Source organism: Sclerotinia sclerotiorum, genomic scaffold (assembly GCF_000146945.2).
Source record: "Sclerotinia sclerotiorum 1980 UF-70 scaffold_8 genomic scaffold, whole genome shotgun sequence".
NCBI lineage: Eukaryota > Fungi > Ascomycota > Leotiomycetes > Helotiales > Sclerotiniaceae > Sclerotinia > Sclerotinia sclerotiorum.
This window is the reverse complement of record NW_001820828.1, coordinates 1,563,573-1,582,166: the sequence shown is the minus strand read 5'-3', so window position 1 is coordinate 1,582,166 and position 18,594 is coordinate 1,563,573. Positions and strand designations below refer to the sequence as shown.

Sequence of the window (18,594 nt, the reverse complement as noted above, 5' to 3'; positions counted from 1 at the left end):
ATGCATACATGCAAAGTTAAATACCACCCCCTCCATCCATCTGTCCATTTATTCATCTTCGCTTGCTCACCATCACACACATATATAATAAAATAAACAGATAAACAAGTAATTTTTCATAGGCTCCAATACCACCAATATATGTAACTTATGTAACTTATGTATGTGAGTTTAATTTGCAAACGCTAGCCATATGATAATCATGAAAGCTTGAATCATCTACTGTATCATTCATTCATCCATTGCCGCAACGATAAAAAGCAGCCTATCCTACCCCAAACGCCCTACCACCCACCCACCAACCTCTCAAATCTTTTCACTCTCAAGATTACTTATGTTATGAGAAAATTTCTCCATTGGCTTCGACACTCATCGGACTACCCCCATTATGTGCCATAACCTTTGGATGCCTCCTCCGTGGCTTAAGTCTAGCACTCGCACTAGCACCACCATGTGCAACATCAATACCCTCATCACTATCATCTGCATGCTCCAATGCATAAGCAGCAGCTTCATCCAACTCCCTAATATCATCTGGCCTTTTCCTCAACCAAGCCATTCGAGGACCACTTCTCGCTCTCTCCGAAACCTTGAATCCATAAATTTTAGGTTCATATACTTTGCCCTTTCCAAGACCAGGTGCAAGATTTGATGCATTCATGCCATTAATCTTTTCCTTTTCTTCATCATTGCCATGTTGTAAATTTCTAGCTCCATGACCACTCAATGCTTCTAATCCCTTCTTACTAATATCATAATCGGGAAATGTGAGGAGGAAGAGAGCTCCGAAAGTTCGTCCAAAGTATGCACCATCAACAGTTTGGAATCGAGAATTTGGAGGAACGTATACATCGAGACATGAAGGACAGAAAAGTTTAACTGTATCTTCACCTGGAACATCAGATAATCCTACAGGTAAAGTTCGGACTTGTTCGCAATGTGTTCGTGGACAGTGACCAAAATGGGCCAGGTCATATTTTTCCGACATTTGTTGTATACCGGCTCGAGAACAGATAAATCGTTGATGGATAAGACCATATAACATTTCTGCGGATGATTCTATAATCGATAGATCGCTTGCCATTCTTTGGTGTCTTCTTTCGGCAGCTGCTCTTCGTCCTGATCGATCCTCGCCTTCAATAGATGCATCCTCATCTTCATCCTCATCCTCGTCATCTTCGTCATCATCTTCTTCTGGTTCGACATCTAATATCATCTAAGAACAAGGTTTTAATTAGCATGTTATCAAGATCCATTAGTAATGAATACAATTACCTCGAGTGCTTCCTTATACATAGCTACTTGTGTCTGTAGACCTGTCAAATTGAAGTCATCTTCTATAAATTCTTCCGATATCTCTGCAAAGTATTCATGACCCAATAATGCGCAAAAAGAAGAGATCCAAGACTCTGGGGTACCAGAAGAGGAAGACATGTTGCGGTATGGTAGTTTATAATCTCGAGTGAGTAGGTTCGAATTCTAAACCCAACCTGATGTTGGATATCTATTGATTAGGCCGTGAGATGTGTCAAATTGATGCAGTAGGTCTTGCAGTTACTGGAAGAGGTATGTCGTAAAATATGATTGCCCCAATATACACGAGGTTGAATGCCGCAAATAATAGGTAAGGTACCCGTGGTAGACGCGCTCGAATTTATGACACTTTATAGATCGATCCAGAACACGGTCGAATATAGTGTTCAAAAGATTACCCAGTAGGAAGTATCAACGTGGAGTCGAGTGTGTGCGGCTCGCAGATAGTTGGGACTGCAGTTAAGTATCCCACTTGAAGGTATTCGTTGTATTTGCGCTGGTCTGTTTTTGCGCACGGTATGTTGTTAAATAGGTCTGATAGGGGTGAGAGTTGCAGATTCTGAGTAGAGGATTCTCTCAAATTACTCTTGATCACAACTTGAAGGTTCGTGCTTCGATTTGGTAGAGGAAAAGGATCTCTCAGCTTGTATTTGCGAAAGTAGAAATCAACTTTCGAACGCTGTTGACCTTTTTATCAAAAGCCTCGTCTCTCGAGATTAAACTTCCGCTTCAGGCATCAAGCAACCCCGCTAGGCAATAATTTATTAGCCTTCTCAAACCGAGGTCAAGCCGGACACGTGATTTACCTCGAAAATGGCGTGTCGTTGAATCTTCCGAGGGAGCTCTTTTGCTCAAAGTATTCCAAATTCACTTGTAATTACTTTTTATGTATCAAAGGTTTATAATCTAGATTATAATACTTGTAATCTATCTAGCTAATTTCGCCTTGACCTATGAGGGCTAGTTTCATAGGATAATCTCATATCCAAAAACTCCATCCATCGATGCTCATTTCGGACGCTAGAACTCCAAGACTATGCGATAGAACCCTCACGCCAATAAGGTACTTCAAATAGCGTATTACCAATACAATTCACCAAGCAATAATGGTCTCTCTTCCCTCTCTCGTACCATCTTTGCTTGGCACTGACCTTTTACATTTAACCATAATATAACGCTCTGGTATATGAAAATCCACAATTACCAGTTGAAATCGTTTTTCTTCCGGTATTACCCAGAGATTCTCTTGTTGAATTAGTGGAAAGTGGTCGCGAATAGGAGGTGTACGAGCTTGAGTATATGGCGAAGGTGTTCGATGAATTGGACTTTGACTTTGTGATGAGTAGGGTGAAAAGCCTTCCTGTATTATGTCCCCATTCGAGTTCGTTTCGATATAATTAAAGTATTCTGGTGATAATCTTCCGTTGTACGATTGTATTGGTTCCCTTTGTTGAGATCTTTGGTTGCTGTAGTCTGATTGTGCATTGGCTTCGAGTCTCCTAGGGACATCTAATCCATCTTCCTCACAGCCACAAATCCATAAGCCTATCCTAGCACTCAATACACCATCCCACATCCCTTCTTGTCTCGGAGTTCTAAATAATAGATCTAATGCCTTTCTTCTAATGTTTGGTTCCCTACATTTGGTGGCTACTACATGTAATGGAGGAACAATACCAATATCAAAACTAAATCGTGATGAATTGATAGCCGAAGGATTTGGCTCAAATGTTGTAACGAGCTTCTCCGCCGCTTGAACTATGTATTGGAAATCGTTCATGAACGAGTCATAGATCATTTCTGAGGTGGAAGTGACAGCCGAGAGTGTGATAGCTGTAGCTTTGAGATGCGTCATAAGAACAATAGCGGCCTGATTAAGTACCTTTCCTTCTGGAGATATCGAAGAACTCAAGATGGGCTGGAAAGCCTGTTCGAACTCATTTAGTCCAGCGACATATTCTGCATATTGCTGTGCTATTTCATCCGCGGTATCACTTTTCGCTGAAGCAAATTTCCTGTCAAATAAAGTTCTTCGATAGTATTGAAGTGTTCGATCCATTAAAAAATCCCAACAATGTTGAGCTTCAGAAAAACTTGTGAATACTTTTGGTATGGGAATATGATGTGCAGCGTGAATATCCCAAACCAAGGGCGGAATGCCTGGTGTCATACCAAAGAATACTATATGATGTAGATCATTAGCATGTGAAAAGTCTAAAAGAACAGAGGATATGACTGATTGCAGGGAATATTAAGGAGAGTAAAACTTTAGCAATAATATTGGAAACCAAAAAAACTTACATCCTTGACCATCTAGGCGAACAAATGCCTGTATAATATTCTCCTCCAACGTGAAGTCATTATTTAAAATAGGTGGAGTTGGAGTTCTTGATTGCAAAGGTCGTTTTCGAGGATTATTGAGTATAGGTGGGGATTGAGAAGATATGTAAGTAGTAGGTGGAGGTGTATTACCCATTGAAGGAGGAGTATGAATTGATTCTGGAGTGCGCAACATCGAGGTTGAACCATTTGATGAAGGACCTCTTCCATTAAGTGCAATTGGCATCACAATATTGGAGCTCTGGTGTTCATTCGGCGATACATACTCACTAGGGGTATGATAGGCACTCGGATAATCTTGAGTCGGTGTACCTGATAGAGAACGTTGTTGTTCTAATGTTAAATTTGACTTATAATGTGCTGATATGGCGATTTCATCAAGCCGTGGACTATAATCCCTTTGCGGCGGTGTAGGTATCCTATCAATCGTGGGAGTATGGGCAGATTGAAGTGAGGGCTTTTCAGATTCCAAATACTCTTCGATATGTGATGAGATGGTTGCTGATTTGGAGGAGCTGTCCATACCTGGTCGACTATGAACCTTTGCAATAATCTTATCAATTTGTGGCTTGGTATTTAAACCCGCTGAGATCCTTCGTGGAATCCACGGTTTCGATCCAGGTTTTCCAGCATAATAACTTCTCAGTAGCTTCAAGCCTCCATATGTTTGCTGCACTGATGAAGCATAACTTCCTTGAATGGTTTCAAAGCAAACGAAAAGTAAACATGCCATGAGAGCTGTTCTCAATTGAGGCCCATTGGAACTAGATATGTATTGGCTCAAAGCCTGAATGGCTTTGAGATGTTGTAAGACAGCAAACTCATGATGCTTCTTATTTATATCTTGAATGACATTGACTTTCAGATTTGGCCTAGGTGCCTCTTCAATTGCTTTATTGAGAGCTCCAATGGCGATTACTGCATGCCGGATTGGAGTGACATTGTGACTTTCTTGGAGAATGATATGTTTCCAAAAAGTGGGGTCGAAATAACCTGGTAGTTGGTATGCTGTTTGATCACAAAAATATCGGAAGTACCGGCCTTCATCCTCTGTTGCTTCCAGAGAAATACTAGGGGTGTATAAATCTGTTGTTGGAATTCGAGGTTGGAGTGGCATCATGATTCCTCGTGATGGGGTCTCGTGAGCGTATCCATCGCATGTTCGTCCGAACTTTCGACATCGAAGACATTGTGGTTTTGTCTCTATTGATAATTGAGATTAATTAAACGTCAATCATGTAGAATGCTGGTGTCTTGAAAGAATAACTAAGACTGTGCTTAATTCTGGTAAGATTACATCAGAGTAAATAGCAAAAACCTCGTAAGATCCATGAAATGCAAAAAAAAAAACATACCATCACATTTTACACGACGAGCTCTGGTAAATCAATGTTAGACTTCCGTAAATAAGTGACCGGAATGAAATGATAGACACTCTAAACTTACTTGCATGTAATGCAACCTGACTTGACCTTAGGTTTGCTTGCTCTACCTCTTTTGACTGGCCGCGGTCCACACTCCGAAGCCGGTAGCCGCATGGATTTGTCTGGCTTGCTATCCATAAATGATGTCCTTGAATCCCGTTTTGGTGAGATAGGTATGACTGAGGTACTAGGAAGTGCCATCACGATGCAAAAGCCAATCTGATGCGATGTGTTTGTACGAAGATCTAATTGAGTGTATGTGAGAAAATGACATTGGATTTGAGTATTGAATATTGTGAATATTCATGAAATAGTTCTTGATAGGTCTATATATAATATCTCTATTTTCCATGACGATACTCCTATGATATAAGGGAGAAATGATGTTGATGAACGAGTTAGGGTCCTAATTTGAGGGTCGCTAGTTCGTCGGGCCCACCGATAATGTATTGCAGAAGTGACCATTGAAGAGTCAGATTTAAAGCCCTGTAATTGATCATTGAGCGAGACCCGAATTTCAGGCAGAGAATCCACCATAACGTGGAAAATACAAACAAGCCCGCGTTCTAGATTGCCGAACGTCATGCTACATACATACATGAGCCAGGCGAAGCTATATATTCTGTGGCTGGGTCAAAAAGTTCTTATATATTTGTGAGGCTTCTACGGTACAAAGTGAAGGCTTCTTTCTAATCAGCCTTCAGAGATAATAAGTCAATCAAATTTCGTGGCTTTGAAGGGTGCTGAGGCATCTACAGAGTAGTGCAGTCACATGAGTAGAATACACGCCATCCCGGAATCAAACAGTACTCCGTACATTTTGTATGAAGAAGATATGCACGAATTCACAAACATCCGCTGATATTGAAATGAACTTCCCCGCTCATATCCTGGTCCCAACAGTTAGTACATTCGAGCCAAAATAACATATGCTGGCTGATTGGATCTTCATACGGAGTACGGTGTCTACCTATCTTGAGATTATCCGAGAAAATAGGGCAGCCGATAATATTAATCCACCTGCCTTTCCCAGTAATAAACGGTTAGGCAAAATTGAGATGAGCAGGGTAGAAGAAAGAATCAGTTAGATGTGAAAATGGTAATGATACCTCTATCTTGAAATGAGACTTCGTTTAAAACCCAATCCCAAGATCATCAAAACTCATGGTTATATGCTAGAAAGACAACTGGATCCCCTATTTGCGTAAAGTTACCAATTAGAAGTCTGACATCAGATTATGTGTGTGTAGGTATAGATGTAAGGGCCAGCGACTGGTAAGGCTGATGAAATCCCGGAGTGATCGAAAGTTTCCAGAAAGAAAATGTCTCTTATTCGCTGACGTGATGGAAATGGCTTCCAGACTTCTTGTCAGATCTCCGCGTTTCAAAATTGTAAGATCTTATTTTTACCCCCAGAAGAACTATTGAAATTGGATGGTACTCGAATATGATGTCTATGAATCCTCGATGCACATCATGCCTAAACCTGACATGACATTGCCATCTTTATTTACATCGGTGGAGTATAGACCGATATCGTACCACCAGCATGTGATATTATAGCTTTGACAAAAGTATAAATACACCCTCCCATATTTGCTATGCCATTCCAAAACTCCAATTAACAAACGAGGCTATTGAAATATTGAAAGTCCAAATCAAACGAATCGGGAATCAACCAGCACGAGATCAGCCGTTATATATTCTAGCCCTTGAGCCAATATAATGATGTGGAGTTTTAGTGCTAATCTAGTTAATACCTAACTAACGAACAGGTCCTTAGGCTACTACTCTGTACCTAGGTGTGATAAGGTACCAAACACTCTAGGATCACCATACATTGATTACCCGGCTATAATTTCCTCAAGTTAATCTTTTAATAAGTCTTAATATTCTCGCAACATTCTCTCATTGAGAACAATTGGACAATCGCTTGCACGAGCTTGGCAACTCTCTTATATATCTAGAAGCCTAGAAGGATATTGATACTAGATGATCTACTATTTATTAGTCCACTCTAGCTTCTAAACCCCCAAGTACAAAAACTGCCCCTAAAAGTAGAAGATATAATAAAACACCTTCTCAATACGACACCTACTATCTAGGTATACATCAACAACATGAAATAAATCCACATCTACCAATCACAACCAATTCCGCACAAACAAACAAAATCCACACCTTACCTAGGTAATAGATGAATAATCAATCAATCAACAACTTGCCTTGCTTACCCAATCTAATAAATCTCACAATTAACCACCCCGCTCGCACCATATTTGTGGAACCTTTTTACCCCTCCACTCCAGAGTCCAAAAGCATCTGATTAAAATACTCGAGCTCGAGTACCTACCTATTCAACATAATATTACCTACCTACTATATCCCCAAAAATCTATAATCTATAATCTTTTCCCAGATTCACATTCACATTCCCCTTCTCAATTCCCTCCCCTTCTCAAAAACCTCCTCCCAACCCCCTAACCAACTACACAACAAAACAAAATGGCTGACCCCTCCCTCTACACCTACCCCTCCCCCCTCACGGGCTACGAAAACCTCTCTCCTCTCCCCAACGAACTCAATCCCGACGGAAAAAGTCTCGTGAATCCTCCTACGGGGATTCAAAGCCCTAGTTACGAGAAATTTATTGAACCTTTGGATAATGGGGTTAGGGGTGCTTTGTAAGATTTCATTTTTTTTTGGTTGGTTTTTATGGGGGAAGTTTATGGGGGGATATCTTCAAGACGAATGAGTGGTTATAGATGATGACGAATAAAGCTGATGGTGATTCTACTAGTGATGTGCATATTTATCATTTTCAAAGGAATAAGGCGCAGGCTAAGTTTGCTAGGGAATTATGGGAGAGAATTAGGAGGGAATGTGAGATTTGATTTCTACATCTGGAGTTGGTTTCGTTAATACTGATTGAAGGAATATAGTCCCGGAACTTCGCGTCTACAGATTTTGGGAAGAACCAATTGGACCTCATCCTGTTGCAATGTTTGAAGTAAATATCTTCACACCTGCGCAATTTGGTGCCTTCATACCTTGGTTGGTGATTAATAGGGGTCCATTGAGTGCGTTAGTTCATCCTAACACGGTTGATGCTAACGGAGAGCTATTGAATCATGAAAGAGATCATACGCAAAGGGCAATTTGGATGGGAGAGCAACTTCCACTGGATTTGAGTATCTTCAAGAAGAAGTAGGAAAAATTTGAACAGTATGTGGGAAGAAAATAGTGCCTAAGAGGTGATCGGTAATAAGAATGTCTGTGCAGAGGAAGATTAATTTGCTAAAGGCAATGCGAACAGCATCAATGACAGAAAGAAAAATGTTTTGGAAATCATGTACTTCACCTGAACCACCAATTCACCGATGCATTAATACCACCGTCCAAACTCTTTATGCTATGCCACCATCCTTTTGGTATAAACAGGGCATCGCCGGGGCCTACCTCATCCTCGAATCCTCCCTCTATCGCCCCCTCTCCCCAAACACGTTGTTCTAATAAGGACCTTTCTGGTCCTTCCATCATCTCCTCACCTCTGATACTGGCAATTCCCGATGCACCAATACTTTGTTGTACGTTTTGATATATTCCTCTCCCAACAGTCGGTGGGAACAATCTGACCTTTTTCTTGCCAACTGATTGTATAAAGAGGTTCGGGTTTGGATCTTTGTGCAAGGGTGTATAACTAGTTGATGTCCCCATCCATATATTGGCATCGTAAACATCACCCTTCCCGGCCTTTTTCACCACTTTTGGCGTCGGCAGATCCTTTTGTAATTCTTCAGGCAAATCTGCTATTTGAGCTTGTGCAATGTAGATCGGAAGAGGATGATGTGGGCTAGTGGCGAGTAGAAAGAGTCTAAGTGGTGCGTAGAAATGATGGAATGTTTTCTTAGAATCATGAGGCTGTAATAATTGCTGAAGCTGCTCTGAGAAGTCGACATGGGATTTGTAATGTCGCATAAAGCCTTCGAGTTGATTTCGCACATTATGAGAGTCAACGGTTAATTCGTAAGGAAGAATAGTGTCTGCGAAGTATTCGAGATATCTTGTTGGCACAAGAGTGCTGGCCTCTTTGGGTATCCTATCTAAATTTGCGAATTGATCGCAAGACTTAGGCACAAACCATTTCTCAGCTATTTTTATAGAACTTTCTTTCCTTAAGGTTGTCGGAGATGCGCCATTCGTCGATCTTAGAGATACAGGTTTCTCAGAAATGAAGGCTTTCTGTCTGAATTCATCGAGGTCGACATGGTCGAAAGAGCAATCAATTGATTGAACAGGCGGTAGACTGTGGTAACTGCGTGTAGTAATTGATGAAGATATTCTTTGTGTGCATCTTGATTGGCGTATTATATTGGTCAGACGCAATGGCATAATGTGTGGTTGATGTGCGATTGTTACAATGTACTCGTAAATTACTTGAAGTTTGCAATACCATGGTTACATTTAAATTTAAAGTTTAAGCTTAATATGCTTAAGGTTGGGGAACCACCGGACTTATTGCGCATGACTGACTACGTAAATAAGGTTACCACCATCAAAACGCCATGATGAAACCTCATCTTTTTTTTAACACTCCTCAGTCAGTCCCAGTAGAAGAATCAAAGTCATACGTTCTTAAGACTTCACCTCTTTTATATATGGTATTTATCATGTCACATTTCAAGTTTTATTTTGTAAAAGCTACATCATACTAAATGCTTGCTCCTGTACCTGTACACAGTCTTGCACATATAATTGGTGTAATATAACATGTGCATGTGGAGCTGAATTTGTCACACCTCGGCCCAAGTACCAAAAAGAGATGGGGAAGTTTATCAACACCCCGCAGGAAGAAGCTCCTTCTATTTCTTATCATACCTTCAATAATCTTTCTCTCCTGCGGTATCTACTTAGTCATTTGAGATTTCAAACGCATCAATTGATCCCAAGAGACCACTTAACTGTGTCGTCAGTCAAAATCTTCCTTTATACTCCCTTGCTCTAGCGAAGCAATTTCTTGAACTCTTGGACTTAAAAGTAACCTCGGTAATAAGTGTCTCAAGCTCAAAATGTTTGTTCAGGTCGAAGGAAATGGAAATGCTACGGTGAGAACATTCATTTGACTCCTTCACACTAATATTGGAATATAGCAATAGCTAATCTTGATTGCATTCATACGTAGTATGGAAATGTAGCTCGGAGAGATCATGAAACTCAAGAATATACCTACTATCCCATTGCTATTATAGGTGCTGGTGAATCTGGGATTGCTATGGGGTGCCGTTTAAAGGAAGTCCTAGGTTTTGATCAGTTTCGCATCTTTGATAGACAGTCCGGAATTGGAGGTACATGGTGGATTAATCGATACCCTGGCGTTGCTTGTGATGTGTGAGTTCCTCGTTGAACTCGGTTATATTCGACATGGGCTCAAGCTGACCCTAAATATTTGACAGACCTTCAACATTTTATTCATTCTCATTCTGCCCAAAATATGACTGGTCATGTTTTTATCCAGGAGGCGCAGAGATGGCCAAGTATCTCCAGGCTGTTTGCGAAAAGTATGAGATAGTGGATAAGATACAAGTGAATACCGATGCTAAAGAAGCACGCTGGCTTGAATCTGAACAAGTTTGGGAAGTAACTTTACAACACTTAATGGTTGGTGCTGGAGACTTGAGTGAAGAAGATCGAATTCTCAAAGTCAAAGAGCTAGGCTACAGCGCTGTATACACATACGAAGAGAAGATTCGATGCAAAATCCTGATAAGTGCTGTTGGCGGTCTCGTCCAACCAAAGCTTTGGCCCGAGAGTATCCCTGGAAAAGATCTTTTTAAAGGAGAAATCTTTCACTCTGCTCGTTGGCGACATGATATCGACCTCAAGGACAAGAATGTGGTAGTTATTGGAACGGGGTGCAGTGCAATACAGTTTGTACCGAAACTTGTGACTGAGTATGGTGTGAAGTCCGTTACTCAGCTGATGCAGTCTCCGCCATGGGTTCAACCAAAGGTTGTGCCGCCGCTGGGAGAAAAAACATGGAATAAATGGTCACCAGCACTAAATACTTACATTCCTGGTTTTAACAAACTCCTGCGTCATACATTAGGTACGGTGGCTGAATATGATTTCAGATTATTTGGATCTGGTTCTTTCGCTGAAAAAGAGCGTAGAAAGAAGGAGGCTAAGTGTTTGACTTATATGAAAAGCAATGCTCCTGAGAAGTATCACGAGATCTTGACACCAAACTATGGAATTGGTTGTAAGAGAAGAATCTTGGATGCGGGGTGGTACTCATGCCTAAATGATCCGAAAGTCAATCTGACAACTCTTCCGCTAAAAAGTCTTGGGGAGGATACTGTGACTTTAGGGCCTGGTCGTAACTATCCACCTGAAGATGTTACAAGCTCTGCTCCAACAAACAAAATCACTATTCCTGCTGACGTCATCGTCCTTGCCAACGGGTTCCAAACAACGAAATGGTTCCATCCACTGAATGTCTATGGTAAGGAAGGGCAAACATTACAGGAAGTGTTTGAAGGACGAGGTGGTCCTCAAATGTACATGGGAAGTGCCATGGATGGATTTCCGAACTTCTTCACCTTGGTTGGTCCGAACTGCTTCACTGGACACACATCCGTTGTTTATACTTCGGAAAGTATGGTAATTCAAGCACTTAATTTTATCAAGCCTTTACTCAACGGTGATGCTACCATAGTAGAGGTTAAAAAGGAGGCCGAAATGGAATGGACCAGTCAAATTCAGTCTGCGTTAAAGAAAATGGTATGGGCTGACAGTCGTGCGAGAAATTGGTACCTCCGCGAAGATGGTTGGAATTCGAATACTTATCCGTATGCCACTCTTCCCAATCCTTCACTCTGTCCATGAAATTAATAAATCACAGGTATACCCAACTCGATTATCTTTACCGCTGTTCGTATCCAACTTGGAGACATTGGAACATCACGTATACGCGAAAGGGCCTATTAAAAAAATGGGCGACAAGGACATTTGTTCTCCTAGCCTGCACAGTTGCATTTGCCGAAGTTTATAGGAAGAGAAAGATTGGCGGTGGATTGGGTGCGAGTGAAGTTTTACGCAAATGGTTCAAAAAGGGCCTCCTAGCAACAGCATCTATATTGACGAAGATAGGCACAAGTGTGCAGTAGTGAGCCGTAACGAAGTCTCTCACGACTTGTAGGTTGTTATTTGGGATTTCATGGCGCGTATACGTATATAAAGTTCCGCTACATCAAGATGAGCTAGTACATCAACTTGACCGTGATGGCGCATAACTCGATCAAAACGAAATTTAAGATTCTTATATTTACACTGCCGCAACTCCGTATATCGAATCTTTTCTTCTTCCTGCATTGTCAATTGTATTCTGTCGGTTCCGTATCATCTTTGGCTGGTCAAAATTCGCGCCAGGACCTATAACTTTTCCCCATTTCCTAAGCATTTCATTTTGACTCATTCTAGAAGTGCTTGCAAAAGACGCTCCTCCACACAACCCCTGGGCATAAGTAGAGGTTTAAATGTTTAAAGTTCAATTCTCGCAGTTATGCGATACTTAAAGTGAAAGTGATCGAGTTGCATAGCTATAGCATCATCGTTCCTATGTAGAACCATTTTGTGATACTTTGATACGTAGCTACCCATTACGGCCTCCGCATTCAATGGTTTTATACAGATCTAAAGATAGTCGCTCAAAATCATTAAACGAATACTTAATGTACGGTATTAATTGCGTGATCACGCAGTACGGTTCAGCCACCTGGTACGGCTCATTTATGTATTTCATACGGTCCGTTTATTCTCTACGAAGCATAGATACGTTCAGTATCTCGAGACGCGCGAGTCAAGAATTGCGTACCCCGTTATGCCGTATCTCATGTTCAATATTTACCAGCCTATAAGTAAGTGTTAACCCCCCACAACTTTTGTATTCTCATCCTGAACAACATCCTCAAGATCTTCGTTTAGCAACACAAGTAATCGTCTTTCCCATAAGCAAATATCTGATCACGAAGAAACTCTACACACTCCAAGAATATTTTACAATCATTCTTCACAGAATAATCCATAAGCAATCATGTCAAATACAGAAAACATCGATGAATTCACTAGACGTCTAGGCGATATAAGAAGACGCAACCGACCCAATCAGCGACGAAATTACAACTTTATTCCTTCGCGAGGTCCTCCTGAAGCTCCTCAAGTTCCCGTAGCTTCTCGCACCTATACTTCTGCATCCCGATCATCCCGATCATCTCCTTTCAACCCAAACCCCGAATATCAATCCATACACAATCGACGAAGAGCAATCCAAGCAGCTTTTGCTGTGACGGGTCAAATGTCACTACGGCGTCCACCGGTAGTCTTAGGGGGTAGACAACCTGTTGCTCATCACATGCATAGGAATGAGCTAGATATTGCCTCAAATGAACCTCCTATCAATGATACCAGCCCTGCCCGCCTTGAAGAATTACAGAGCCAAGTTAACCACCTGCATATCCACATTGATCAACTACAAACCCGCATTTATCAACTACAGATCAGTATTTCTGAGCTACCAGCCCTCGCTGAACATATGCAAGCCAGCACCAACCTATTCCTGATCCGTATAAATCAGCTAAAAGCCCGTCTTGAACAATTACAAGACCGCATTGATGACTTCCCGATCCGTATTACTCAACTACAAACCCACTTCAGCCCTTTTCCGAGCAATCTCGAAAGTGTACAAGCTCGCATTCATCAATTCCGGGTTCGCGTTGATCATTTAAATGCACGCATCGAAAAATTACAGACTCGCATTGACCGAATGTCATCCCAACTTAACCAATTACAAACCCGCGTGGAACATTTATTACAGCGAGCACTCCTTATCATGCAGGAAGAAACGAATGCACCAAGGACCATTCCAAATCACCGACCCACTCTCTTCCCCGACTTTCCTCTCCCTCCTGTTCTAGGAAGAGACAGGCTCAATTCAATCCTAACTAGATACCAAAACACCGCCTTGCGGGTGCGCAAAACCGCTATTGAGAATCTTCTTCAGTCTGTGGATGGAGCTTGGGAGAATATCGATCTGTGTTTTTGTGGTGATCTGTATGAGCATGTGACGGCTGCGGGGGAATCCCATGCGCCTGCGAAGATGCCGAAGTGTGGTCATGTTTTTGGGAGACCTTGTATTGCGCTTTGGTTGAAGGAGAAGGATACTTGTCCTATGTGTAGGGATGAAGTTGATTTGCCTGTGGGGGAGAGGGATTATTTGAGAGATTTGTAATGAGTTGGGGGTGGATAATGGATGGGTTGGTGGTTGGTGGTTGATTTGCGGAAACACGCTGGAGGGATGGATATTATTGGTTTTTGGCATAGGGGGAGTTTTACTTGTGATTTCGAATGGTATTTGAGGAGAAACCGATAGTTCATTGGCAGTTTTCACAGAGAGAAGGATTTTAAATGGTGGATTTCATTGTGTAGAAGGAGCATATCGAATAAGGGTTGGAGAAGGGGCAATGGGATAAGATAAGATGGATGAGATATCAATGCTAACGTCTTTAGACATTCTACTTTTTACATAGCATTATTTTAAAGATGAGTTTCTTATAGTTATTGTTTAGATTGATACCAAGAATAGGAATTGATTTTACAACTCACTTCCAGTGCATAATCGTTTTGGATAGTTCTATGTGAAGTGATTGTAGAAATTTAATCTTATGATAAAAGGGCTTCAAATCGAAAATCACTTATACATGGAAATGGACACCCACACCCGTGTAGCAGTTTGCAATGACGCCATAGCAATATGCTAACTGTAGAAATTTGCGTGGTTAATAATTTAGTATAGATATGTGACATATACTTGAATATTATAAGAAAGTTGGAATTGTGGATTATATATATAGAGGCTTCCTAGTTAGTTAATCACATAATCTTTAATAGTTAATTATAAAAGAGAGACTTAGTTATTTTATTTTTTTAAAACAATCAATCTTTAATAACGTAACTTATGGTGAACCGGGTCATATGGGGAACCGGGTCACAAAATTCAATTCTCTCTATGTGATCTTGTTCTACGAGCTACACATTCATCCAATTCCAACTCTAAATCACTTGAACTACTCTCTGGCTCTTCTTCTTCAGTCTCCTCTTCTAATTCTTCAATTGGACGTTTACGTGGTCGCCCTCGTGGCTTTTTCTCCTTCGGTTTTTCCTCCGCCTTACATACCATTTTCAGTACTTCCTCACTACTAAAGACAAATTGACCTTGTAATTTGACTCTTTTGCCTTTAGTTCTCTTCTTTCGAGTCTCAATTACTTCCTGAGCATCAGCGAGCTGTTTCCGAAGTAGGGCTATCTCAGCATTTTGAGATTCTACAAGCCTAGTCATTCTCTTGGTATATCGACGAGTTAGTGATGCAAGAGAATCATTATCTGCTAGAGCTTTATTAAAGGTTTGATTTGCTTGCCTTAGCTCTGTTCCATCTGGAGGAGAGCTCCTGAGTATAGATAAGTCTAGATCTTGATTGGACATTCTCATTTGTGGAGTAGAAGGTTGCTGGGAGGAGTTAAATGGTAATGAATCGAGTACTTTTCGTAGGGCAAAAGGTACTAAACCAGCTCCTCTCCAATTAGCTTTAATATTAGAAGAATTCAGTGCTTTTTTTCTAATATTTTGAAAGAGTTCTACCCATTCAGCTCTTTGAATTCGCTTTACACCAGCTCGAGAATATCGATCGACCTCTAAAGCATGATATCGTTTCATTAGCCCATACACCGTAATATCAAGTGATTGAAGCAAGTAGGAGCAATGAGGAGGTAATATAAGTAAATCGATTTCCTTCTCTATATAGAAAGCAATAAAGCTGCTTGTAATATGACTTGAATGGCCATCCATGATCAAAAGTCGAGGTCGGTCATCTGATACTTTCTTGGATTCTGGTTCGAAAACCCTTTTTAACCATTCTAATCCATGACTATTTGAGGTCCATCCATTTGTACTCGTAGAAAACTGCCAGCTTTGAGGCGTGTCCTTTGGAATCCATACAGAATTCGTATTCTGAGCCTTAAAAATGATCATAGATGATAGAGCCTTTCCAACTGCATTGACACATTCAAATGCAGTTATCCATTCTTGCTTGCCAGCTGTAACTTTCCAATTCGATTTCTGAGTAGAATCGATTATAATACGTATACTTTGAGTACTTCCAACTCCAAATCCGGTTTCGTCTATATTATATATATCATCTAATTCATACTTTCGTTCAATAAGACGTATACAAAACGTATCAAACCAAGTCTGAATATTCTCCGGAGTTGTTTCTTTAGTCCGATTAGACTCTAATTGATGTGAATAGCATATTTTAAGTTCTGGATGTCGTTTTTGGAATCTATAGATCCATTTGTGGCCTATAGGTGGAATTTCTGTCGAGGTAGGAATTCGAGATGATGCGACCTGAATGCGTCGAAGACGAATTTCGTCGGCCATTTCCTTCACCAACATAGATGTAGCAGGGAATCCAGTGATGGTAAATCGTGAAATCCATTGTACAAGAGTATTTTCTTCTGCGTTTGAAAGAATTTGAGCCATTTCGTGGGATTGAGTATGTGATTTCCTTCCAGCGACTCTAGCTATGAGAGTTGACTTAGGAACTTCAAAATACTCTGCAGCCTTTCTAATTGATTTAAAGTCCTTCAATTGAAGTGCAATAATAGCATTCTGTATCTTCTCTTCAATTTGAGAAGGCGTAAGAGGTGATTCGGTATGCATAGCAAAATTTGTTGGGGTTTGAAGTCAGTGATGGGCTAAATGTGACCCGGTTCCCCATATGACCCGGTTCACCATAAGTTACGTTATATATATTTTTGAAAATATATTATTCCACTTCAAATCTATTATGAAAGCTATTCTACTCTCTAAATGATATATTATAGTATAATCTAATCAGTTCTTTCTTTCAATTCCCCTTTATCGTGTACTATCGGGATGTATATATCTCGACCTATTACTTTTACAATATACCAGGTGAATACTCAGAACTACAGAATATAAAAGTTTCGGTTATAACTCACCATACAGTAAGCGAAATCCACCAGTGATCATACCAAAATTGACGATTTTTCGCCTTTTTGAATCTTTATTATCTTTATCAAAAATAGAAATAATTCAATAAAAATTATATTCATACAAAACTAATCAATTTAAATTTAATTAAAATTTAATTAAAATTTCTTTTTCTTTTTCTTTTTCTTTTTCTTTTTTTATTGAGAATTTATATATATGTTAAAAGAATTGACCTCACACAGGGAATAGTGGGAAGCTGATAGAGCAGAACTGAGGTAATATTGGTCTAGTAGGTTAATCTCTCTTCTAAGTTCTACGGAAGTGCGAAGCTCTCTTACAGAGAGCTTCTCAATCTAGTCCTAATAGGACTAGTGCCCTGTGCATGTGCTACGCAGGAACCATTCACTTTAACAATATATTTAAAATTGAAAAACTATAAAAGTTTAAAAAATCATTTATTTTATATAATGAAAAGTTTAAAAAAGTACTATATAAATGAAATTTTTAACTTTTATTTTATTTTAAATATATATGATCTTTTAATAAGAATATTTAAAAATAAAATATACAATTTCGTTTTGGTGTGACCAAAAGGGTGTTTATAGACCAGCAATTGTATTTAACTTAGAATCTACAGGTGAAGAGCACCTGTAGATGGGGATAGCTACTCTATATATACACAAATGAATGGTCTAGCCGCAATGGCTAGGCAAAAAGAAGTCATATTTATTCCTCCAATGATCTTACTTTACCGATAACCGTTGATACCTAGTACTTGTCCGGATCTGATCCTCAGGTCACCTAAATCGTATACTAATCTCGAGTAATCGTATCATGTGTGGACATGGTTAATGTACCTGAGGTTTCTTATATAATAAGGGTGGGAGGAAAGCAGGGATTTCCGTCACATTTGGATTATTTTAATAATTAATTATTGTAATTCAAAATTTTGATTGATTTGATTTAATATTGAAAAAGTTTTTTAGTACTTATATTTGTATAAAAAATTATGGTTTTTGTGGGGATTTTGTTATAAATTCAAATAATATATAATAAGTGATTTTCAAAACTTTTACAATTCAATATCCATCAAAATCTTTATGAGTAATAATCCAGAGTGTGACGGAAACCCCTGCTTTCCTCCCACCCTTATTATATAAGAAACCTTAAATACATTAACCATGTTCACTCATGATACGATTACTCGGGATTAGTATACGATTTAGGTGGTCTGAGAATCAGATCTGAACAAGTACTATATATCAATAATTATCGGTAAAGTAAGATTATTGAAGGGATAAATATAATTTCTTTTTGTTTAACCATTACAGTTAAACCATTCATTTGTTTATATATAGAGTAGCTATCCCTATCTACAGGTGCTCTTCAACTGTAGATTCTAAGTTAAATACAATAGCTGGTCTATAAGCACCCTTTTGGTCATACAGA

General features: G+C 39.8%; 7 protein-coding genes across 7 annotated transcripts; 3 read left to right on the top strand and 4 right to left on the bottom strand.

Annotated features, from left to right (window-relative positions):
- Positions 1 to 337: 337 nt before the first annotated feature.
- SS1G_06908 (hypothetical protein) lies at positions 338 to 1,434 on the bottom strand (the record flags this gene model as incomplete). The annotated part of the gene is made up of 2 exons (XM_001592617.1): positions 338 to 1,216; positions 1,276 to 1,434. The coding sequence occupies 2 exons, from the start codon at positions 1,432 to 1,434 to the stop codon at positions 338 to 340; spliced, it is 1,038 nt and encodes a 345-aa protein (XP_001592667.1).
- Positions 1,435 to 2,407: 973 nt separating this feature from the next.
- On the bottom strand, positions 2,408 to 5,279 carry SS1G_06907 (hypothetical protein; the record flags this gene model as incomplete). Its single annotated transcript, XM_001592616.1, has 4 exons — positions 2,408 to 3,495; positions 3,616 to 4,857; positions 5,010 to 5,032; positions 5,101 to 5,279. The coding sequence occupies 4 exons, from the start codon at positions 5,277 to 5,279 to the stop codon at positions 2,408 to 2,410; spliced, it is 2,532 nt and encodes an 843-aa protein (XP_001592666.1).
- Positions 5,280 to 7,583: 2,304 nt separating this feature from the next.
- SS1G_06906 (conserved hypothetical protein) lies at positions 7,584 to 8,087 on the top strand (the record flags this gene model as incomplete). Its single annotated transcript, XM_001592615.1, has 2 exons — positions 7,584 to 7,762; positions 8,021 to 8,087. The coding sequence occupies 2 exons, from the start codon at positions 7,584 to 7,586 to the stop codon at positions 8,085 to 8,087; spliced, it is 246 nt and encodes an 81-aa protein (XP_001592665.1).
- Positions 8,088 to 8,435: 348 nt separating this feature from the next.
- SS1G_06905 (hypothetical protein) lies at positions 8,436 to 9,470 on the bottom strand (the record flags this gene model as incomplete). Its single annotated transcript, XM_001592614.1, has 1 exon — positions 8,436 to 9,470. One exon carries the CDS (start codon positions 9,468 to 9,470, stop codon positions 8,436 to 8,438), a length of 1,035 nt encoding a protein of 344 aa, XP_001592664.1.
- Positions 9,471 to 10,147: 677 nt separating this feature from the next.
- Positions 10,148 to 12,244, top strand: SS1G_06904 (hypothetical protein; the record flags this gene model as incomplete). The annotated part of the gene is made up of 4 exons (XM_001592613.1): positions 10,148 to 10,183; positions 10,261 to 10,466; positions 10,532 to 11,926; positions 11,980 to 12,244. The coding sequence occupies 4 exons, from the start codon at positions 10,148 to 10,150 to the stop codon at positions 12,242 to 12,244; spliced, it is 1,902 nt and encodes a 633-aa protein (XP_001592663.1).
- A 926-nt stretch (positions 12,245 to 13,170) lies between these two features.
- On the top strand, positions 13,171 to 14,364 carry SS1G_06903 (predicted protein; the record flags this gene model as incomplete). Its single annotated transcript, XM_001592612.1, has 1 exon — positions 13,171 to 14,364. The coding sequence occupies one exon, from the start codon at positions 13,171 to 13,173 to the stop codon at positions 14,362 to 14,364; it is 1,194 nt and encodes a 397-aa protein (XP_001592662.1).
- A 765-nt stretch (positions 14,365 to 15,129) lies between these two features.
- On the bottom strand, positions 15,130 to 16,671 carry SS1G_06902 (hypothetical protein; the record flags this gene model as incomplete). Its single annotated transcript, XM_001592611.1, has 1 exon — positions 15,130 to 16,671. One exon carries the CDS (start codon positions 16,669 to 16,671, stop codon positions 15,130 to 15,132), a length of 1,542 nt encoding a protein of 513 aa, XP_001592661.1.
- Between the last annotated feature and the right edge of the window lie 1,923 nt (positions 16,672 to 18,594).